At 40.5% G+C, this 18,317-nt stretch overlaps 1 protein-coding gene across 2 annotated transcripts in view; it reads right to left on the bottom strand.

Moving 5' to 3' along the window:
- orc4 (origin recognition complex, subunit 4) overlaps window positions 1-18,317 on the bottom strand; it is a 45,029-nt gene that overhangs the window by 902 nt on the left and 25,810 nt on the right. Inside the window, exons 1-13 of one of the 2 annotated variants that reach the window (XM_066663313.1) lie at window positions 5,631-5,746; window positions 5,186-5,246; window positions 4,521-4,597; window positions 4,271-4,361; window positions 4,097-4,172; window positions 3,920-4,005; window positions 3,745-3,793; window positions 2,842-2,993; window positions 2,085-2,258; window positions 1,126-1,212; window positions 922-1,030; window positions 560-655; window positions 397-464 (exon numbers count right to left, since the gene is read on the bottom strand). In XM_066663313.1, coding sequence (XP_066519410.1) covers window positions 397-464; window positions 560-655; window positions 922-1,030; window positions 1,126-1,212; window positions 2,085-2,258; window positions 2,842-2,993; window positions 3,745-3,793; window positions 3,920-4,005; window positions 4,097-4,172; window positions 4,271-4,361; window positions 4,521-4,597; window positions 5,186-5,242 — 1,122 coding nt within the window. In that variant the 5' untranslated portion in view covers window positions 5,243-5,246; window positions 5,631-5,746. Of the gene's footprint in view, window positions 1-396; window positions 465-559; window positions 656-921; window positions 1,031-1,125; window positions 1,213-2,084; window positions 2,259-2,841; window positions 2,994-3,744; window positions 3,794-3,919; window positions 4,006-4,096; window positions 4,173-4,270; window positions 4,362-4,520; window positions 4,598-5,185; window positions 5,247-5,630; window positions 5,747-18,317 lie in introns of those variants that run through there. The other variant, XM_066663312.1, reaches the window with a different exon arrangement.

Here is an 18,317-nt window from a genome sequence, read left to right as displayed (position 1 = left end):
GGCATTAAATGAAAGGGAGTCCTTTGTCACGACTTTTTCTTGCTGCTCTTTGTTTGGAACAATACGTTACTTACAGTCAAGACTCGTAATTGCAGGTAGAGCATTTTGCGGTGTGGCCACTAGATGGCAGCAAAGTCGCGCTTAATTTTTAATCTCATGGCTACTATGATTTGTAGGCGATAAAAAAATAAATACTCAACTGACGGCATTTTGTAGTTTCCTGTACTTTTACCGATCTTTAATTCAGAGTCAAACAGCCTTTAAATGAACATTAACATAAAACCAGTTTGTGCGAAAGTGCTACACTACAGTTAATGCTATAACTACAGCAGGCTAAAGTCAAACGTTAGCATTGTGGCTAACTGAGGTAACTAAGGCGAGAGTGCACTCTCTCACCTTAATCACCACCGGCTTCTCAAAGTTATGGACAGATTGAGACTTCCTCTGTATAAACTTCTTATATTCTGGGGAGTAAATATAAATAGATAAGTCAAGACAATAAAAATTGTCAAGCATATCCTGGCTTTTAAAAAAAAAAAGTCAAATGACCAATTCATACCGTTGTGAACCATCTGGAAATTAAAGGGCTCTCCCTCGTAGATATCATTCAGATGCTTCATAGCAATGATCAAACATAACTCCAGGATGGACAGACCTGGAGAGGAGAAAAACCCTGAGTAGCAGCCCTAGTGGAGCATTTTGTTTAACACGAGTGAGTGAGTGAACAGTAGCATTTCTTTCCTGGAATATAAATAAACTCCTTGTTAACCCACTATGTGGCATAAGCTATTAATACACATGGAAACCATGGTGTAACCACAGTAATACATTTCTTTGCTGCAATATCGTACAGTGAGAAACACCCATGTCATGAATTATTCTGTACGGTAGTTTAAAGTAGTTGGTGCCCTTGACACACACCATGGAGAATGTTGGCTTTTGAGTCGGCAAAGCACACGCGACCGGCCTCCAGCAGGTCGACAGCTCGCAGAGTCGGGTTCGATACTGACACGCGACTCAACGCCAGCAGCTGAAAACACACAAACAGGCTTCAGGGTCGGTTGCTTTAGGAAAAGAACAGGGACGGCACATTGATGATGCTGATGTGTTTGGATCTCTCCTCACCAGCAGTAAGTGCAGCGAGCGAAAATCTTTACTGGAGTTAAAATGCTTCTGCAAAATCTCTTCCACTGACTTTTCTTCACACAGTTTCTGGAAAAAGAAAAGACGAGCAGAGAGAGACAAAGAGGTATTAGGAGTGGATCTGTCCCTAACAGAGACTGACCTAAGGCCAGTCCATAAATCACAACCATGTAGAGAAAACACTGAATTCTGTCACACCAATGAGACCAAGAGGTATAATGCTGCACTGCACAATTTATTTTACACAGTAATATAAAGCAATAAGCCATTACAGGCCATGCGTTACCATGACTTTATAACAGAGAACAGTGTTTTTGAAACAAAACCTTCTTTCCTGTGATAAAAATCGCTGTCACACAGTCTCAAGTGGCTTACTGCTTTTATAAAACGGAAGCCAAAATAAAATACATCAATGTTCAAATTATAGATGTATGTATTTACACACACAAAAAACTATTCTTCCACCACACAATGTAGTCCATTAATAGTGAGCACTGTTGCTAGGTAACGAGCTGAATGGCATAGCCACTCCATAAACAGAATCTGTTCCTGAGTATTCAAGGTTTTAAAGTTGAGTAGAAAAGCGTAGATGTTTGTCTTCTTTCTGAAAAGACTCAGAGTAAATGTATAGCACTGAACTCCTGTCCCAATATCACACTGTTTGGGGGGAAGTGAGTAAATCAGAGTTTACAACAGTGGATGGACCAGAGGTGTTCATATATCATGTATATTACAACAGCTTCAAAGCCAATCAGATTTTAGGACAATAACTATCCATTTCATGAAGCCAGATTTAAGGTGGAACGTCTCTCTCTAAAAAAGTCCACCTTAATGCACTTTCTATTAATAACAGTAGGTGTCACCACCACATAAAATACAGGTTGCCATTGTTTTTAACAGCATTGAAACGCCAGTGTTTAAGAATGTGTTGTAAGTTGTACCGAGACACTGAAATTCCACTCCTGGGAGAACTTGCTGTCAGGGAAATCATCTGCCAACGTGAGCTCGGATCTAAAAACATCCTGATACTGAGAGAAACTCATCGAACTCAAGAGATGAATCTGTCTGTGAGAAAACCGTGATTTCACTCGCTTTTCTAACAGCTCCAGCACATCCTGTAAACACAAAGACACGCAAAAAAGGGAGTTGGGTCAATCCGAATTCTGCTCCTAATACGCTCTAACATCTGTACACATGTGGCAAAAATTGTAATTTGTTTCTTTAGATTAGACTAGTATTAACTCATGCTGATACCCATTTTATTGCAGCTCTAATCTGATCCATCTAATTCCTCCATTCAGATCCTGAAGGCATGATGAACTCAATCGTGTTTCATTAGGAGATGGAATAGAATTAAAAACTCATCAGTGTAAAGGACTGTCATTAACAAACAATGAGGAGGCTTTCCTTATTCAATAGAGGCAAGTGAATGAGTAAAACACTCCAGCAGGGCAAAGGAAGAGAATATCTAAGAAACAAGGGCACACAGCATCACTGATCCCTCTCCTAAAGCACTGAAAACTGTTTTGAGCGCTAACAGCGCCGCCTTGTGGAGAAACGTGAGCCTGCTAAAGTCAAAGGAGTTTAAAGCCATGTCTGGTGGCTCCTATTAAAACTTTATAACAACTTTTAACTTTTAGCGAAAATACTAGAAGCAAGTGTATAATTGCAGTAGTTTACTGCATGCGATGGACGCACCAGTCTGCAGGTGAGCCCCACCACAGCCACAGGTGCCTGAGCGGACTGAGACACGTCCAGCAGGTTATAAAGGAGGGTCTGGTTTTTATGATGTGCAAACAGGTCAAACTCTTCCAGGACGAAGAACACGGGACGACTAAGGCTTTTATCACCTTCAGAGAGAGAGAGAGAGAGAGAGAGAGAGAGAGAGAGAGAGAGAGAGAGAGAGAGAGAGAGAGAAAGAGAAAGAGACAGAGAGAAATAGAATGAAAAAATAGAGAAAAAGAGAGAAAGACAGAAAAAGAGAGAGATTGAGAGAGAGAAAGAGAAAGAGAAAAAGAGGGAGAAAGGAGAGAGAAAAAGATGGAGAGAGAGAAAAAGAAAGAGAAAAAGAGAGACAGAGAAAGAGAAAGAAAGAAAAATAGAGAGAGAGAGAGACAGAGAAAGAGAAAAAGAGAGAGACAAAGAGAAAGAGACAGAGAAAGAGAGAGAATGTTAATCACTACTTTTAATACTACAGTTATTACTTTATTGTAGCTGTTCCTTTGCTTCAGTCGACTGCCCCTTGAGCTGAACTAATGCAGGAAAGGAAATCGTTTCCTAAATGTTTTGCACAGAGCAAAATTTAAAGCAGGAGTAGGTGACTTTGTAGAAACCAGTAAGTGTACGGTGTTTTTTGAAAAATAATCCAACCAAAATATCACACTGCTTACTTTCCACTTTCAGTCCTCCTTCTAAAGCCAATCTCTTAAGACAAAGACACCATGGCTTCATTAGTTACACAAAGACAGCCATGAAGAGATGTGCACAAACGAATACAAGTGCTATCAGGATGTAACTAATGTTTCAAGAAATATTACAAAAACAACAACAATCATCACCTACTCTGCCTTTAACAACAAACATCTGCAGAGTGGTACTTACCTTTCTTAAGAGCCTCCAGAAGAAACACTAGATTCTCTGCAAAGCTGCCCTGCAACACAAATCAAAACATCATACTATACTACTACTACTACTATAATCTCATCACGTCAATGCCTGATTGATTCGAGTTCACAGAATCAGTCCATTTTGTTAAGGATCTGGTGTCCTAACTCACAAACACTTTGTCTCCTACAACGTTCTCCAGGTGAAGCTGACGAGTGATTTCTTTCAACGCGATCCGGTCATCCGTCTGCAGCAAACCTGCCGGATACACACAAACTGTCAACAGAACCATCACAGAGACACATCAGCCACAGCCATCGGACAGTGACGTATATCCAAAATCACTCACCGCTCAGGTGAACCAGGAGAACGTTCTTCTTTACCTCCTGCTGCTCCAGCAGCTCCCTCAGAGCACAGCGCAGCAGCTACACACAAAGACCAACACTCAGAAACAATAAACACGTAATCAAATTAAATTATGAAATCACATCTAAATGGTGAGATAAGTAAATGAGCCTCAGACCATGGTTTTGCCAGATCCGCGAGGGCCCACGATGAGAACCGAGTTACTTTCGCCATGAACGGCCGTCCTCCTCAACAGCTCCAGCAGATGTCTAAAAAACACACGTGTTCTGTACTTCACTCTGATCACAAACTGCATTTTACAGTCTACACACACACTCACACGTCTGCTGTTAGGTAAATAACAATCTAAAGCTCTGACATGCATTTTCCGTAATGAGAAGAGGTGTAAAGTCAGCTATAAAACCCACTTGTACTGTGAATCCAGGCCCACGGGTTTAACAGGAAGCCGCTGGTGACAAAACCGTTCCCTCAGTATTCTGTGGACCTGCATTAAAGAGATATGTCATTCATTCATTCATTATCTGTAACCGTTTCTCCAATTCAGGGTCGCGGTGGGGCCGGAGCCTACCCGGAATCACTGGGCGCAAGGCAGGACACACCCTGGAGGGGGCGCCAGTCCTTCACAGGGCGACACACTCACATGAGAGATACAGGGGTTGGACAATGAAAGTGAAACACCTGTCATTTTAGTGTGGGAGGTTTCATGGCTAAATTGGAGCAGCCTGGTGGCCATCTTCATTAACTGCACACTGCATCAGTCAGAGCAGAATGTGAAGGGTTAATTAGCAGAGGGTAAGTTTGATTTAATGCTTTGTGGGGCCATTAGCTACATATACTTGCATTCATTTTGTGAAGATTAATCATTATTATATTCGTATATACTAACCTAACCCTAATCCTTAACCTCACTCTTATCTTAACTTTAAATATATCTTCACCTTAAAAATGTATCATTTCTTTTTAGAGGACAAACCTGTATGTGTTTAAGCAGGTTTTGGTCCCAATATCCTAACATATTTCTGGTACACACAAACACACATCTAACTACATTCAACTAGAGAACAACACCAACCTGTGATACACATTCTCCAACAGCCAAGTGAGTTTCTTTGGACTTTCGCTTACTCATTATACTGGAGGAGAAAAAGAAAGGAGAGTTTAGGTACCATACTTCGCCATGGACTTGGGTGCGTCTCAAACGGCACCCCTACTCCCTATGTAGTGCACTATATTATCGGTTGTAAAACAATTATTTATCGGCATCATAATAAAGTAATAGTTCTATACATATCCATTGATATTGAGCCATACGCTACAAGACTGCAAAGCTATACGCTGGGGCACAATGTCCACACTTTTATGCCCTGTGTAGTGCACTATATAGGGACTAAGGAGACTTTTGAGACGCCCCCATAGTAAAAGGCTACAATACTGAGCTGAGGGTTGTTTTTAGCTTCGTTAGCTACCCTCAGGCTCACAAATATATGAGACATAGAAGTTGTAATCGTTGCACTTACATGTATTTGACCGCGGATGTTTATGAAATTAGGAAATAGATGTTTCCAGTAAAAACAGACGGTTGAAATCCGACGCGGTTTTCGCGCCCTTCTGCAAACTGCAGGCGGATATCGATGGTGACGTCTTCCGGCGACTGGTACAATAAGTATTCATAATTTCGATAACATATTAAAGTTTTTAAATAAATAAATGTTGCCATATAATAAAGTTTAATAATACATTAATGTGGATGTATTTCTCGCTGTTTTAGATGGTCGTACACTCTTTTGCGTCTTGTGGATAAATCTCAATCCGCTGCTCACTCGTTTAATGGTGCACTAAACAAATGATAAAACTATGCTTTTACTCCTAAAAATGGCCCACACATCGCAGACACCGTGTCGTGCAAGTCATGTTGAATATATAAGGCTTGTTGTTAGAATATAATGCATTTGTTGTAAGTAGAAGTCGTTATATATGATACCTACTTAGTGCACTAAGTAGGAAGCAAGGAACAATTTGAAATGTGGCCTTTGTCTGACAGATAATCTAGATTTTGGATTTGTTCTGATCAGCCCATGTTGATCCAGCCAATACTATGGACCACGTACAAAGTATGTGTATTTTATAAATACTTTCTTGGCTATTTCCAAATAGCAATACTTCTATTCAAGTACATTCAAGAGGATAGTAAAATAATTCGCTACATTTCAGACACTTATTTTAGCACAAATATTACCCAAGTTGTTTAGAGAAGATACATTTATGCCGAACTCTCATTTTTTTACTACATAATTTTACAAGTAAATAATACTTTATTTGAATATTATTCTAATTATAGGACGGCATGGTGGCGCAGCAGGTTAGTGTCGCAGTCACACAGCTCCAGGGACCTGGAGGTTGTGGGTTCGATTCCCGCTCCGAGTGACTGTCTGTGAGGAGTGTGGTGTGTTCTCCCTGTGTCTGCGTGGGTTTTCTCCGGGTGCTCTGGTTTCCTTCCAGTGTGTGTGTGGAGGGTGTTGCCCTGTGAAGGACTGGCGCCCCCTCCAGGGTGTATTCCTGCCTTGCGCCCAATGATTCCAGGTAGGCTCTGGACCCACCGCGACCCTGAACTGGATAAGGGTTACAGATCTGTACATTACATTACATTATCTGTAACCGCTTATCAAATTCAGGGTCTCGTGGGTCCAGAGCCTACCTGGAATCATTGGGCACAAGGCGGGAATACACCCTGGAGGGGGCGCCAGTCCTTCACAGGGCAACACATTCACTCACACACTCACACCTACGGACACTTTTGAGTCTGCAATCCACTTACCAACGTGTGTTTTTGGACTGTGGGAGGAAACCGGAGCACCCAGAGGAAACCCACGTGGACACAGGGAGAACACACCACACTCCTCACAAACTGTCACCCGGAGCGGGAATCAAACCCACAACCTCCAGGCCCCTAATATTAATTTATAATTAATATAAATTGGTTATCAGTCATCTATAACTTTATTGTTTGTGTTTCTACAAATCTCATACAATTAAAAGCATTGTAGTGAAGGTGTCAAAGAAAGGCTAGATGCTCTTTAAATGCTCTACACAACATTTATACACAATCTTTATCATTTTCAGTAAAGCCCACAGCCAAGGGCTGAACAACACACGCAAATTCAAGGGGGTAACTAATCAAGAAAAAGTGCAGGCATGGTGGATTACCACATAATAAAATAACCACTGTCCTTTTACAGAAAACAACTACATAAACATGTCAATTAGCATCCTCAGCCATCTCTCTCCCTTCAGGAGCAGCAAGGTAGAAGAGATAAGAGGTCTGAAGCGCTCATTGTTGAGCTAAGCACAAGTTGATGCAGACCTACCCTAACAATGGACATGGCCAAGGTGAGCTAACACCAGAGATATTCCTCAACAATTTCCTACCAGAAAAACTCCAGGATCATGTGTGACTGGCCAACCTGGGGACCCTTAAATAAGCAGTCGAAGAGGTGGAGCAGGTGGATATCCTGGGCACAGAAACCCCACAGTGTGTCTTCCTGCGAAATTACTCACAGTCAGAGGGCAACATGTCGCCTTGTGGGGCTGCAAGGGCACAAGACTGGACTGTGGTTTGAACCAGGGTCAGCAGGGAAATATAAGCAGGGCCATCCAGCAGGACTGACCACATATACAAGAACAAAAACGACTGCCGCAGCGGCGGAGCTGAGTAATGTCACTAGCTGTGCCGTCAGAAAGTTCTGCTGTTGCAACTGATGCCTATGGTGAGAGCCTGGATCATTTCAGCACCAAGGAGCTCTGGCCCACACCCAGCCTGGGCGTGCCTCTGTAGAGGAAAGGGGTGGAGGCAACTGCATTAGAGAGGGGACCATGTCATTTCTGATTCACCCCAGGACATTTATGGGACATACATCTCACCGCTTTTTGTTATTGCCCCTGTATTCTGTGTGTTGTGCAGGCACTGGGCTGGGGGCTTTTCTGAGCCTTGGTGAAGTCTGTGGGTGAATGTCCCCTGCTACAAAGAGCTTTCTGTCTGTAGTCTTTGTAAACACCAGAATATTTTACATTGATATAAGCAGCATTTTTGTTTTGGCTTAAATAGTGTATCATATATATAACCCCCCACCCCCAAGTGAAATTAAAACCACCCTCCAGTGACTCTGGTGTGATGTGTGCTCTGGTCTCGGGTGCATTGTGGTCATGTAGCTGCTCCCAGTGTCCTGTAGGGGGCGCAGAGGATGTGTGTGTGTGAAAACACATATAATAATAATAATAATAATAGTATATATATATTACATGCTTGTTATATGGTAATGTGTATATGTATAACGTATGTGTTAAAATAATAAATCCATTGTACTATACGTGCAGTTGTGACGTCAATAAAACAAATGTAGGAACAGGCAAAAGAGTGGGAGAACTCTATCATAATTGTAAATTAATATTTTCTCTCTCTCTTCATATATGCCAAATGTGGTTTTCTTTTATTCTATTAGCCACAAATATTTAATAATTAAACTCAAATGTTGTAATGTCCAGGTCCCTGTGCCTTCATTTCTGAAATCCTGGAAACTGACTTAAATGTTTGAAATGTCTTGCTCTTTTGGGGATGTGCTGGTAAAACTGTGTCTAAATTTAGCCATGACAGTACAACACCTTGTAACGTGTATTATACACGTATGTCGTCATATATGTGACTTTCGCAAGGTATACATTTTGATACAGCAGTTTATTTTTTTTATGATCAATAAAGCGAATGTTGAAAATTAGGAGAGACCCAGGAAGATAATATGTTCTTATTTGTGTGTTTTATACATGTATTTGACATGCACACCCACACACACACACCCGAAAACACACACACACATAATATTCACACACATATGTACATATATAGTGTTAATGAACACGTGATTATATCATGTTAAATCAAATATTGAGTGTTCAGAGTGCGAGTGTGTGTGTGTGTGTGAGAGAGAGAGAGAGAGAGAGAGAGAGAGAGAGAGCGGATGGGGCCGTTTTTTTATTTCTCATGTTAAAGGGACAGAGTCTGATTTGTGGCGAGCGCCGCGCTGAAAGGGAGCGGAGAACCGTTAACGTTAAACTGTGATTCTCAGCCGTCTGTCCCTCTCTGTGTCTCTCCCTCTCCTTCTGTCTTTTTCTGTCTCTCTGTCTCTTTCTCGGTGGAGTTAAAAAGAGACGGGAACGATGCGCGGGACGGCCGTTATGAGATAGAGAGATCGGGGGGAGAGCCTCTTCACCTCCTCCTTCTTCTTCTCCATTCCTATCTTTCCCATATCTCTCTGTCTTTCTCTCTTTCGTTTCTCTTCTCTCATCCGCTTCTGTGAACGTTTCTCTTGCTTTTCCCTCGGAGCTCTGCGCTAGCATTACGGCTGGCCTCTCTCTCTCTCTCTCTCTCTCTCCCTGTATCTCTGTATCTCTCTCTGCTTTAGAGACGTTTCTCTGGATTTAAAACCTCGGAGAAAACACGGAATACATTCTAGGCTGCTTTTTGGAGGACCCTGGGGATAAGGAGGTGGGTATATGACTGGGGTTTGGGGGTTTATCTGTATGTTTTATATCTAATAGTCGTGTGTGTGAGAGAGAGTGAGAGAGAGAGTCTTATTTTTCCCCCTCACAGGCCACTCAGCTAAGTTAGCCGTTAGCATAGTGAACGTTAGCAGCAGCACTTCGCCTTATTTGTTGTAGCTGCTGTCGACTTCGTTCGCTTAACGTGAACCAGTCTTGGGGTTTTCTGTTTACCGACACATTCACACACAAGCCGAATTAAACAAGCGTCGCGTTAAACCACTCCAGGAGCGAACCATTTGTGTTTTTCTGCGCCTTACACTTCTTTAACACGGGCTCGTATTTATTCTGTTAGCTGCTAGCTCCGAGGCTCAGCGTTAGCTCGCATCTCGACTTCAGGTGCTAAGGGCTCACTCTATCACTATCACTCAGCTTTAGACTGTCAGCCTGATAGATAGACACATATATCTGATGTTTTTATATTAATGCCACCCTCTTTAAGTTCTTGCTGTCAGTCACAGATGTTCGAGGACTCATTTAGTACACATTTTCCATGTTAAAATCACCGTTATACTAGGTCTTACTATCAGCCCATAACCGAAAGCTAATAACTGCTACACTTCAGTCCTGACTAGTATTTACTGAAGAAGTCAGTCAACAATAACCTGCAACAATAGCCACAAAACCAGCAAAGGGATTACTCTGTGATTTAATGCTTTAAAATGCTGTTTTTAAAGAATCCTAACAACTGATTTGACCAAACATGTCCACACTGGCTGGTCAAATAAAGAGCAATACATTGCTTTATAAAACGTATGAAATCCATTCAGCATGGCACAGTGCAGATAGTTAAAGGACTTTACCTTGGAATAAACTAACCCGCTTAGGTCCATCAGTTTTTAATAGTGATGCCTAGATTGGCCATATTGTTTGGTCAGATATTACAGGATAGATCTCAGTGCCTACAGTTTAAAAATTGAATGTAAATAAGATAAAATATGATGCAAAGTGCAGTTTGTTAACTGATTTTGGAGCAATCAAACAATCACACATACCATGGTTCTTCTGCATTTTAATAATTATACATTTGAAGCTATAGTGATGTAGATAGATCAGATAAATATCATCCCACTCGGTCTGTGCGGGTTTGTACGTTTTATAAATATACAAGAATCACTTTAAAATTGTGCAAGGGCAGTTAGTTACATGACTTTGCTCTCTTACAGATCGGACCACAGTCCTGCTTGTTTAAGTTAATCAGTCCCTTAAGTATTGTACCATTTAGAAATTGTGGTATTTATCGTGTGACCATTTTCATAACCAGTATTGAGAACACATGTCTAAAGTAAAGCATTGTAAATTCCTCTTTTAGCATGAATCTTTCGCAGGGGAGTGTTTCTATGATTACTTCTAGCTGTCACTGAGGTCACTGAGTACACTTCGGTTTGTTGAGCTCTTCCCTTAGACACAGATTATGCACAGCTGTAGGAAAGGACGTTTTACTCTTGATTCTCACTTTTCACAAAGATTGTGCCCAAACAGATCTTAACACCAGAATTCTCACTACATCAGCACACGACATGTAGCATATCACAACTTGACAGCGGGCATTAAAGATTATTATGTTGGGGCACTGCAGTAGGCCTATTTCAGGGGAGGGCTTTGTAAGTCGGAGACTATTAAACCTACAGAAACGTACACTTGGATTAAACAAATTTGCAATGCTATACTGAGCTGCATCAGAATATTTTTTCACCACCTCCCCGTTTCTACAACTGTTGTCTATTATGTCAGCTCCACTGACCTTACAGCAGCACTTTGTGGTTCTACAGTTATAGACTGTATTATATATGTTGCCCCCTTCCACCCTGTTCTTTAATGGTCAGGACCACCACAGAGCAGGTATGATTTGTGTGGTGAATCATTCTCAGTGCTGCAATGACACTGACGTGGTGGTGGTGTGTGAGTGTGTGTTGCGCTGGTGTAGAGTGGATCAGACACAGCAGTGCTGCTGGAGTTTTAAAACACTGTGTCCACTCTCTGTCCACTCTGTTTCACATACCTTCCTTGCTGGCCCACCTTGTAGATGTAAACTCAGAGACAGTAGCTCTTCTGTTGCTGCACAGGTTGTGTAGTTGTCTTCTAGTTGTTCATTAGTGGACACAGGACACCTTTCACGAGATACCGAGAATGATCGAAAACACCCAAATCATGCCTGCTCTGCGGTGTTCATGTGGAGGCCTTGACTATTGAAGAACAGGGGCAAACAAAGTATGCAGAGCATCACATAGGCTACAGTCTGTCGCTGTGGAAATATAAGTGTAAAGCAAACATAACACAACCCTGCACAGATGTCTGTATCGATCATAGATATCTGTTAGACGTTGTAGACAACTCCACCTCTGTACAGTATTTGCCCAGCCTGTAATAATTCATCTTAATTTAAGCAAAACACAGCAGCTGTTGAGATGTGGAGCACAAACAACCTAACTGTATGCCATAGGTCTTTGTTTTTGTCCAGTTACTGTATGTTTGCACACCTAGATGAGATTTGCTTTCACTTTTGCCAATTATCCTTGGAGGTATGGTCATATACAAAAGGATACGGTTCACTAGCAGCCCTCAAATTACACATTAACCCTCCACCCTTTTTAATATGTAACTTTGCTTTTGTTGTTCTTAAGCTCATTCATATTATTATGAGTAATTTTATGTCTGAGATTGAGATATGAAGCAGCATTTCAGAATATCAAATTTACAATCTTTTTGGGGCCTTTTACGTAATATGTGTCTGTGTTGTGGCCCATTGTAACATATGTATTATAACAGGTTAATGAAAGATAGCGGTATGATTAAATGTGTCCTTGGCCTGCCTCAGTTCCTGCTCAGCAGTTCACACAGACCACTAGTGAGTCAGCAGCAGAGACACTGGATTAACCAGTGACACACTGTGGCCCTCTGATACTCAAGGCCAGCACATGCAAAAATTCAGCAGAGGACCCACATTTATCAAACGTGTGACAGTACTGATCTGGGGGAAAGTGTATTTTGTCCCTGAGGTTGGTCTTGAAAGGCTGAAACAGAACACGAATACACAAATTGCTTTATTAAGTGCGGTTAATTGTGATTAATCACATTTGTTTGCTCAAGTTGGACCCTAAAGTAAGATTATGTTTTTTTTTTAAAAGAACAATGAATTTTGTTTTTATCTAAATGAGGGGACAAAAGCATTGTTACAGTGTGTTTATTATTTTCCGTAATTCAGTAACATTTATATATTTTGTGTGAACGCAGGGTTAACATGAATCTGGACACGAACAACGAGAGACTCCGGCTTCAAGTTTGCACTACCAGTGTCCATTGAGAATAACTGTGCCTACATGATCGTTCACACTCATAGCACTGTTATGTTACCAGTTTCGATGGGAAAAGGAAGCTTTCAACTTTGCTGTTGCGTTTGAAAGTTTGCTGCTCTTTTACTCATCCATATATCTCTCACGAGCACTGTAGTATGATCTGATGAAGGCATCTTTGAGTGGTAGTATTACTGATATTGCTGTTATTGCTGACATTAGCAGGGCGTCTTGCTTAACAATTCAATGTCTTTCCTTTATGTAAAAATGCACTACGCCAGTGTCTGGAAATAACTTTGGCTACATTAATGGAACTTGGGGAAGGACTGTATTTGCAGAGTTCAGGGCTTAAAGCTTGTCCCACCAAATGTTTCACATGTCTTTCCAGGAAAGTGCGTTGATAACATTAGAAAATATTAGCAGCATCTATAATAATGAATTTAAACGTGTTAATAATGTGTTAATTTTTACACCTATGTAATATTTCATTCCAAATTTTAATGTATTTTCAGTCATTTCTTACACATAATGTATGCAGTGCTCTGGTAGGTTCTCCTTTACTTAAGCAGTCGTATTAGTCATGCACACATTAGTTTAACTCTCTAGAAAATAGTTATTGCAGGGTAAACACATTAGTGTCCTCTGTGTCCTTTGAGGAATGGCATTTATTTGTACAAAATTAAGTTTCAGCTATGCAGTATTTTCTTTACTTCCAGCTGGTAGTTAGCATCAGTGGATACATTTTATACTTTTAACTACGAAAATGGTCACCAGTTAAAATGGTCACCAGTTAAACACATTTTATCACATAATGGACAGCTATGCATTTGGCTGGGCTGTTTGAATTACTACAAATATAGTTTAAGCCAATACAAATTGGGGCTGTTCTTTAACAATTCTGAGTACTGGGGAGATGACACCCGTGTCTGGGTGTTGGTATTGGACCAAAGTCAGCAGAGAATTTTGGATCACTTTGGATTGTAAGAGGATAAAAGGGTTTAATCCTGAAAAAGCACACACTTGAATTGTGTTTTTTTTTTTTTTCAATTTATCATCTTTAAAGAACATCAGTTAGAAACCAAACATCCACCAAACCGTGTGGTTCACTGTGGATCTACTTTTAAACTGTTTAGGATTTTTCATATGTTATAAAACTGTAAAATGGCTTAATAAGGCCTCCTCCTCTGGTCATCATTCTAAAGACTGTTGTCAGTGGTGAAACTCGAGAGAGAAACTTTCAGCCATCTTTCTGTGGGACTCTGACCGTGTCTACCTGTGTGGACTACTAATGGGCTGAGCATTGTCAGGGAGTGAATTCACTTGGCATGACCCAGCATTCTCATTATACATCTTAATGCAGTACAGTCTTAATATCAAGAGCTCTTCAATCCTATGTGATATGGAAGACTGTAATAGTTGATCAAACACTATAGATTTGTACATCTCTACATGACAACAAATTCCATTCCTTTGGACAGAAAAAGCTATCAGGATGGGACTTTATTGTTTCTTTTGCATTCTTTAATGGCTCAGGTTTTGAGACATCACTTACTAGAATCATACGCCGATTTAAGCAAAGATGACAATGCAGTTTCATGTACGTTGAAGATATTTTATTGTGAAGTTTAGATACGTTGTACTTGGAAATGGCACTGCGATAAAATAAGCTTTTTTAACGTTGAAGTGAGGCACATAAACAGGTAAATTCTCTGCTTGCAACCTAGCTGCGGTGGTAGTACCAGCTGTCTGTTTTTTTAGTGATCAAGGCTGGTTAAATCATTTTAATATCGTCACTTTCCAATGAAAAACATGTATCTCAATTTTTATCTCACTACTTAATTTGAATACAGTCGATGTCCTTCACATTATGTGAATGTTTCATGATGAATGGACCAACAGAAATGCGCTAAAAATTGGTGGAAATCAATCTTTTTACATTGACTTTCACTGAAACACAGGAAGGTTTTTTCTTTCTCCTGTAAGGTTACTGTTTTGGAGATACATGTTCTTCATTGCTTCGGTGACGATATGCTAGGTGTGTTTTCATGTTATGTAGTCACACGGTATTGCAAACTTTAGTCTCATTTTGTCTGTTTGTGTGTGTGTGGTGAAGTACTACTCTCGGATGCAAGTAGGCATGTTTGCAACAGTTGTGGCAATGGTTAAATCTTTTATTTCTGTCCTTTTAATAACAGACGGTAAACTTTTCTCAGAGTAGAGAACAGGTTTACTGTAGCAAGCATTTGGAGGTACACAATCTTGATTATTACAATAATAAACCACTACTGTGCCACCTGCCTGAAAAGCCTATTACATTTAATAGTAAAAGAGAGATGTCTGCAGGGTCACCACAGCAGGTCAGGGTTTTCTTTACTAATCAGGCAGTCGTGGACGGTTTGCCAATGGAGGAGGCATGCAGGAGAGACTGCGTGGGGATGGGGGAGGTAACAGCAGGCAAATAGGAACAGCAGGTAAATGTGACTGAGGAATTCTATTCAGTTTCTGAAGAGAGGGTTCAAGGGAGGGAGAATGATCCAGGCAGCCTAACAACAGTGAATAGCCCATAGTGATCAAACACAGGATGAAGCTTACCTTGTGTACCTAATAAGGGTGGGCAATATGGCAAAAATATCACATCATGACTGGAGCTGTGTTGTGTTATTGATTTTTAACTTCAGCAATATTTCAAAGAATACATTTCAGCATTGCCTCACAGGATGGAAACAATCCTGGGGAAAGTACCAGTGGCTTGGGGAGGTTATCAGCAGGTTATCATGGATATCCAGTGTGTTCTTAGCATTTGATTACTTATACGTGTATGCAGTTAAATTACTGGATAATTAAATGTTTAACCTCCTTTGTTTTGGCTTTTACCTTGTCATTGTGCCCACCCTTGGGACATACACATGAATAAGCTGTTTTCTCTGTTCTTACCACTTTGCTTCATTTGCCTGCTCTAGGCTAAAATTTCTGCCCTATGTTCTACCACAGTTTTACTAATAGTTTTTTTTTTTTTGCTTAATACATCCCATGGAAAAATAAATGTAATATCTTGCTGCCTTTATTGTTGTTTAGATCTTTCTACTTGGGAATTAAAAATGCCAACAGTGTTGTTTTTTTGTTTTTTTTTCCTAAATGGCTTTAAACTAATACCTTTGTAAGAAACAGGCTGTATTTCTTCAGCCACATTTTAATATCAGTGAGCCTTAGTTGTGTTACTGTGGTGAAGCGAAGGAACACACACCCTTCATTATAACCCTATCATAATGGCAAACTGTGTTTTAAAACCATATATTTTAAAGCAGAAGTTTTAGCAAGCGGTGCTCAGAAAAGCGATGGTGGAAGGTGTAGCCAGAGGCTTTGATAATGCTCTGCAAGACATAATTTCTTTTAAATAATTTATTTATTTTTTTCCAGGTTCGTTTCAGCATTTCCGCACCTATTTGCTCCTTTGTCATTGAGACATTAAGGATCATGCTGTTTCTCATATTCACATGAACACATTAACCTGACAGCAGCCGAGCATCAATAGCAGCTACTCATCCCGAAGTGCTTAGCTGATGTGTAAGACTGCTTTCATGCTGTTATTTGTGTCGTCCATTAAAATGGTTCGGTCATTAATGCAAAAAAATATATAATCTAGAGCATCTCCAGCAAATGGTCTGTGGCGATACAGACCTAAAGTAGCAGTTTTTGCCGATTGCCACTGATTCATAATAATATTTTATGGGTTTTTACGAATCAAAATCAATAGCATGGGCCTAAATATTTTTCTGTGACCGTTTTTGCTCAGGATTTACCATCACTGGGAATGATCAGTTTGAGTCAAACACCAGAGGTTGTGTCTGTAGGGCTTGGAGATGTGATGTTTTTAGGAAAATGATATAAACTGAGATTTTCTCTGAATGTTATTGGCAGTGTAACTCCGGGTTATTACTTAATTTGTTTAAGACCTTATATCATAGAGATATTTATTTCTGGGTGTTCAGTTATTAAACAACCCTGTACAAATCATAATGAACACATGATTGCCTCGAATGTCTCCATTGAAATGAATAGTGTCCTTGGTGATCTTACAATCTTTATACAGAAAGGAAGCTGGCTAGAAGTTAGCTAGCTAGCTCAGTACTTCTTCTTGAGCTTTAACTTACACAGTGGTCAGCCTTTTGACAAATTAATTCCTGGCATTACTTTATGGAAATATGTTTGCTCAAAAAGTAACGTTAATATCAGTTGAGTGATTACTCAATGGGCGGCACGGTCGCGCAGCAGATAGTGTCGCAGTCACACAGCTCCAGGGGCCTGTGAGGAGTTGGTGTGTTCTCCCTGTGTCTGCGTGGGTTTCCTCCGGGTGCTCCGGTTTCCTCCCACAGTCCAAAAACACATGTTGCAGGTGGATTGGCGACTCAAAAGTGCCCATAGGTGTGAGTGAGTGTGTGAGTGTGTGTTGCCCTGTGAAGGACTGGCGCCCCCTCCAGGGTGTATTCCCACCTTGCGCCCAATGCTTCCAGGTAGGCTCTGGACCCACCGCGACCCTGAATTGGATAAGCGGTTACAGATAATGAATGAATGAATGAATGATTACTTAATCAGTTGTGTGTAGGTAAATATATGGATAATTTAAGCCAATGGAACAGCATCTGTGACATCAAGTGGAACACCTTGGCAAAGAGCATAATTTGTGCTGTGGTGCAGTTTAATCAGATTTAGTGTAGTACAGTGTGTGAAATGCTGAAAATAACAAAAAAAATCATTTTAATAGAATTGTTGCTAGACCACCTAGAGGGTCAACCCAGAAGAGGCTTTTTACTTTCAAGCCTGACTGACTGACTGAGTTACTTTGTTGAATACTAATAATTTGTGCACATGGCAATCCAGTACACAAGTGGATGTAATTATTTTTCACAAGTACGCTGATATGTAAACCCTTAACCCAGCTGGTGTAGTAAAAGCTTCCAAAAGAGTGCAGTAATGTATTGTTTGAATATGTTTCACGTTTTCCCCATCGTTGTAACGTTAACACTATAAAATCTGGTCTGTAGGAGAAAAAGTGCATGTGCCACTCAAACTCATAATGTGTCTAGGAGCACAGATTTTATGTTTACAACTTTTAGGATTCCCTCTTTTCATTGGCTAATATTTAAATCTCCAAACAACAGGACATGCTTTATGTACATGATTTGTAAATGAGGTCTGGTGGGCTGGCACTTCATTTCATGAACTGAACGTGATTCATCAACTGCACTCAGATCTCCAGTTGTTTCCATGTTGTATGCAAGTTTAATGACTCAGACTATGAATAGTTTGTACATCGTTTGGTGT

The sequence above is a fragment of the Hoplias malabaricus genome, chromosome 3 (genome assembly GCF_029633855.1).
Source record: "Hoplias malabaricus isolate fHopMal1 chromosome 3, fHopMal1.hap1, whole genome shotgun sequence".
NCBI classification, from domain to species: Eukaryota; Metazoa; Chordata; class Actinopteri; order Characiformes; family Erythrinidae; genus Hoplias; species Hoplias malabaricus.
The sequence above is the reverse complement of the archived record's forward strand: the minus strand, read 5'-3'. Positions and strand labels throughout refer to the sequence as shown.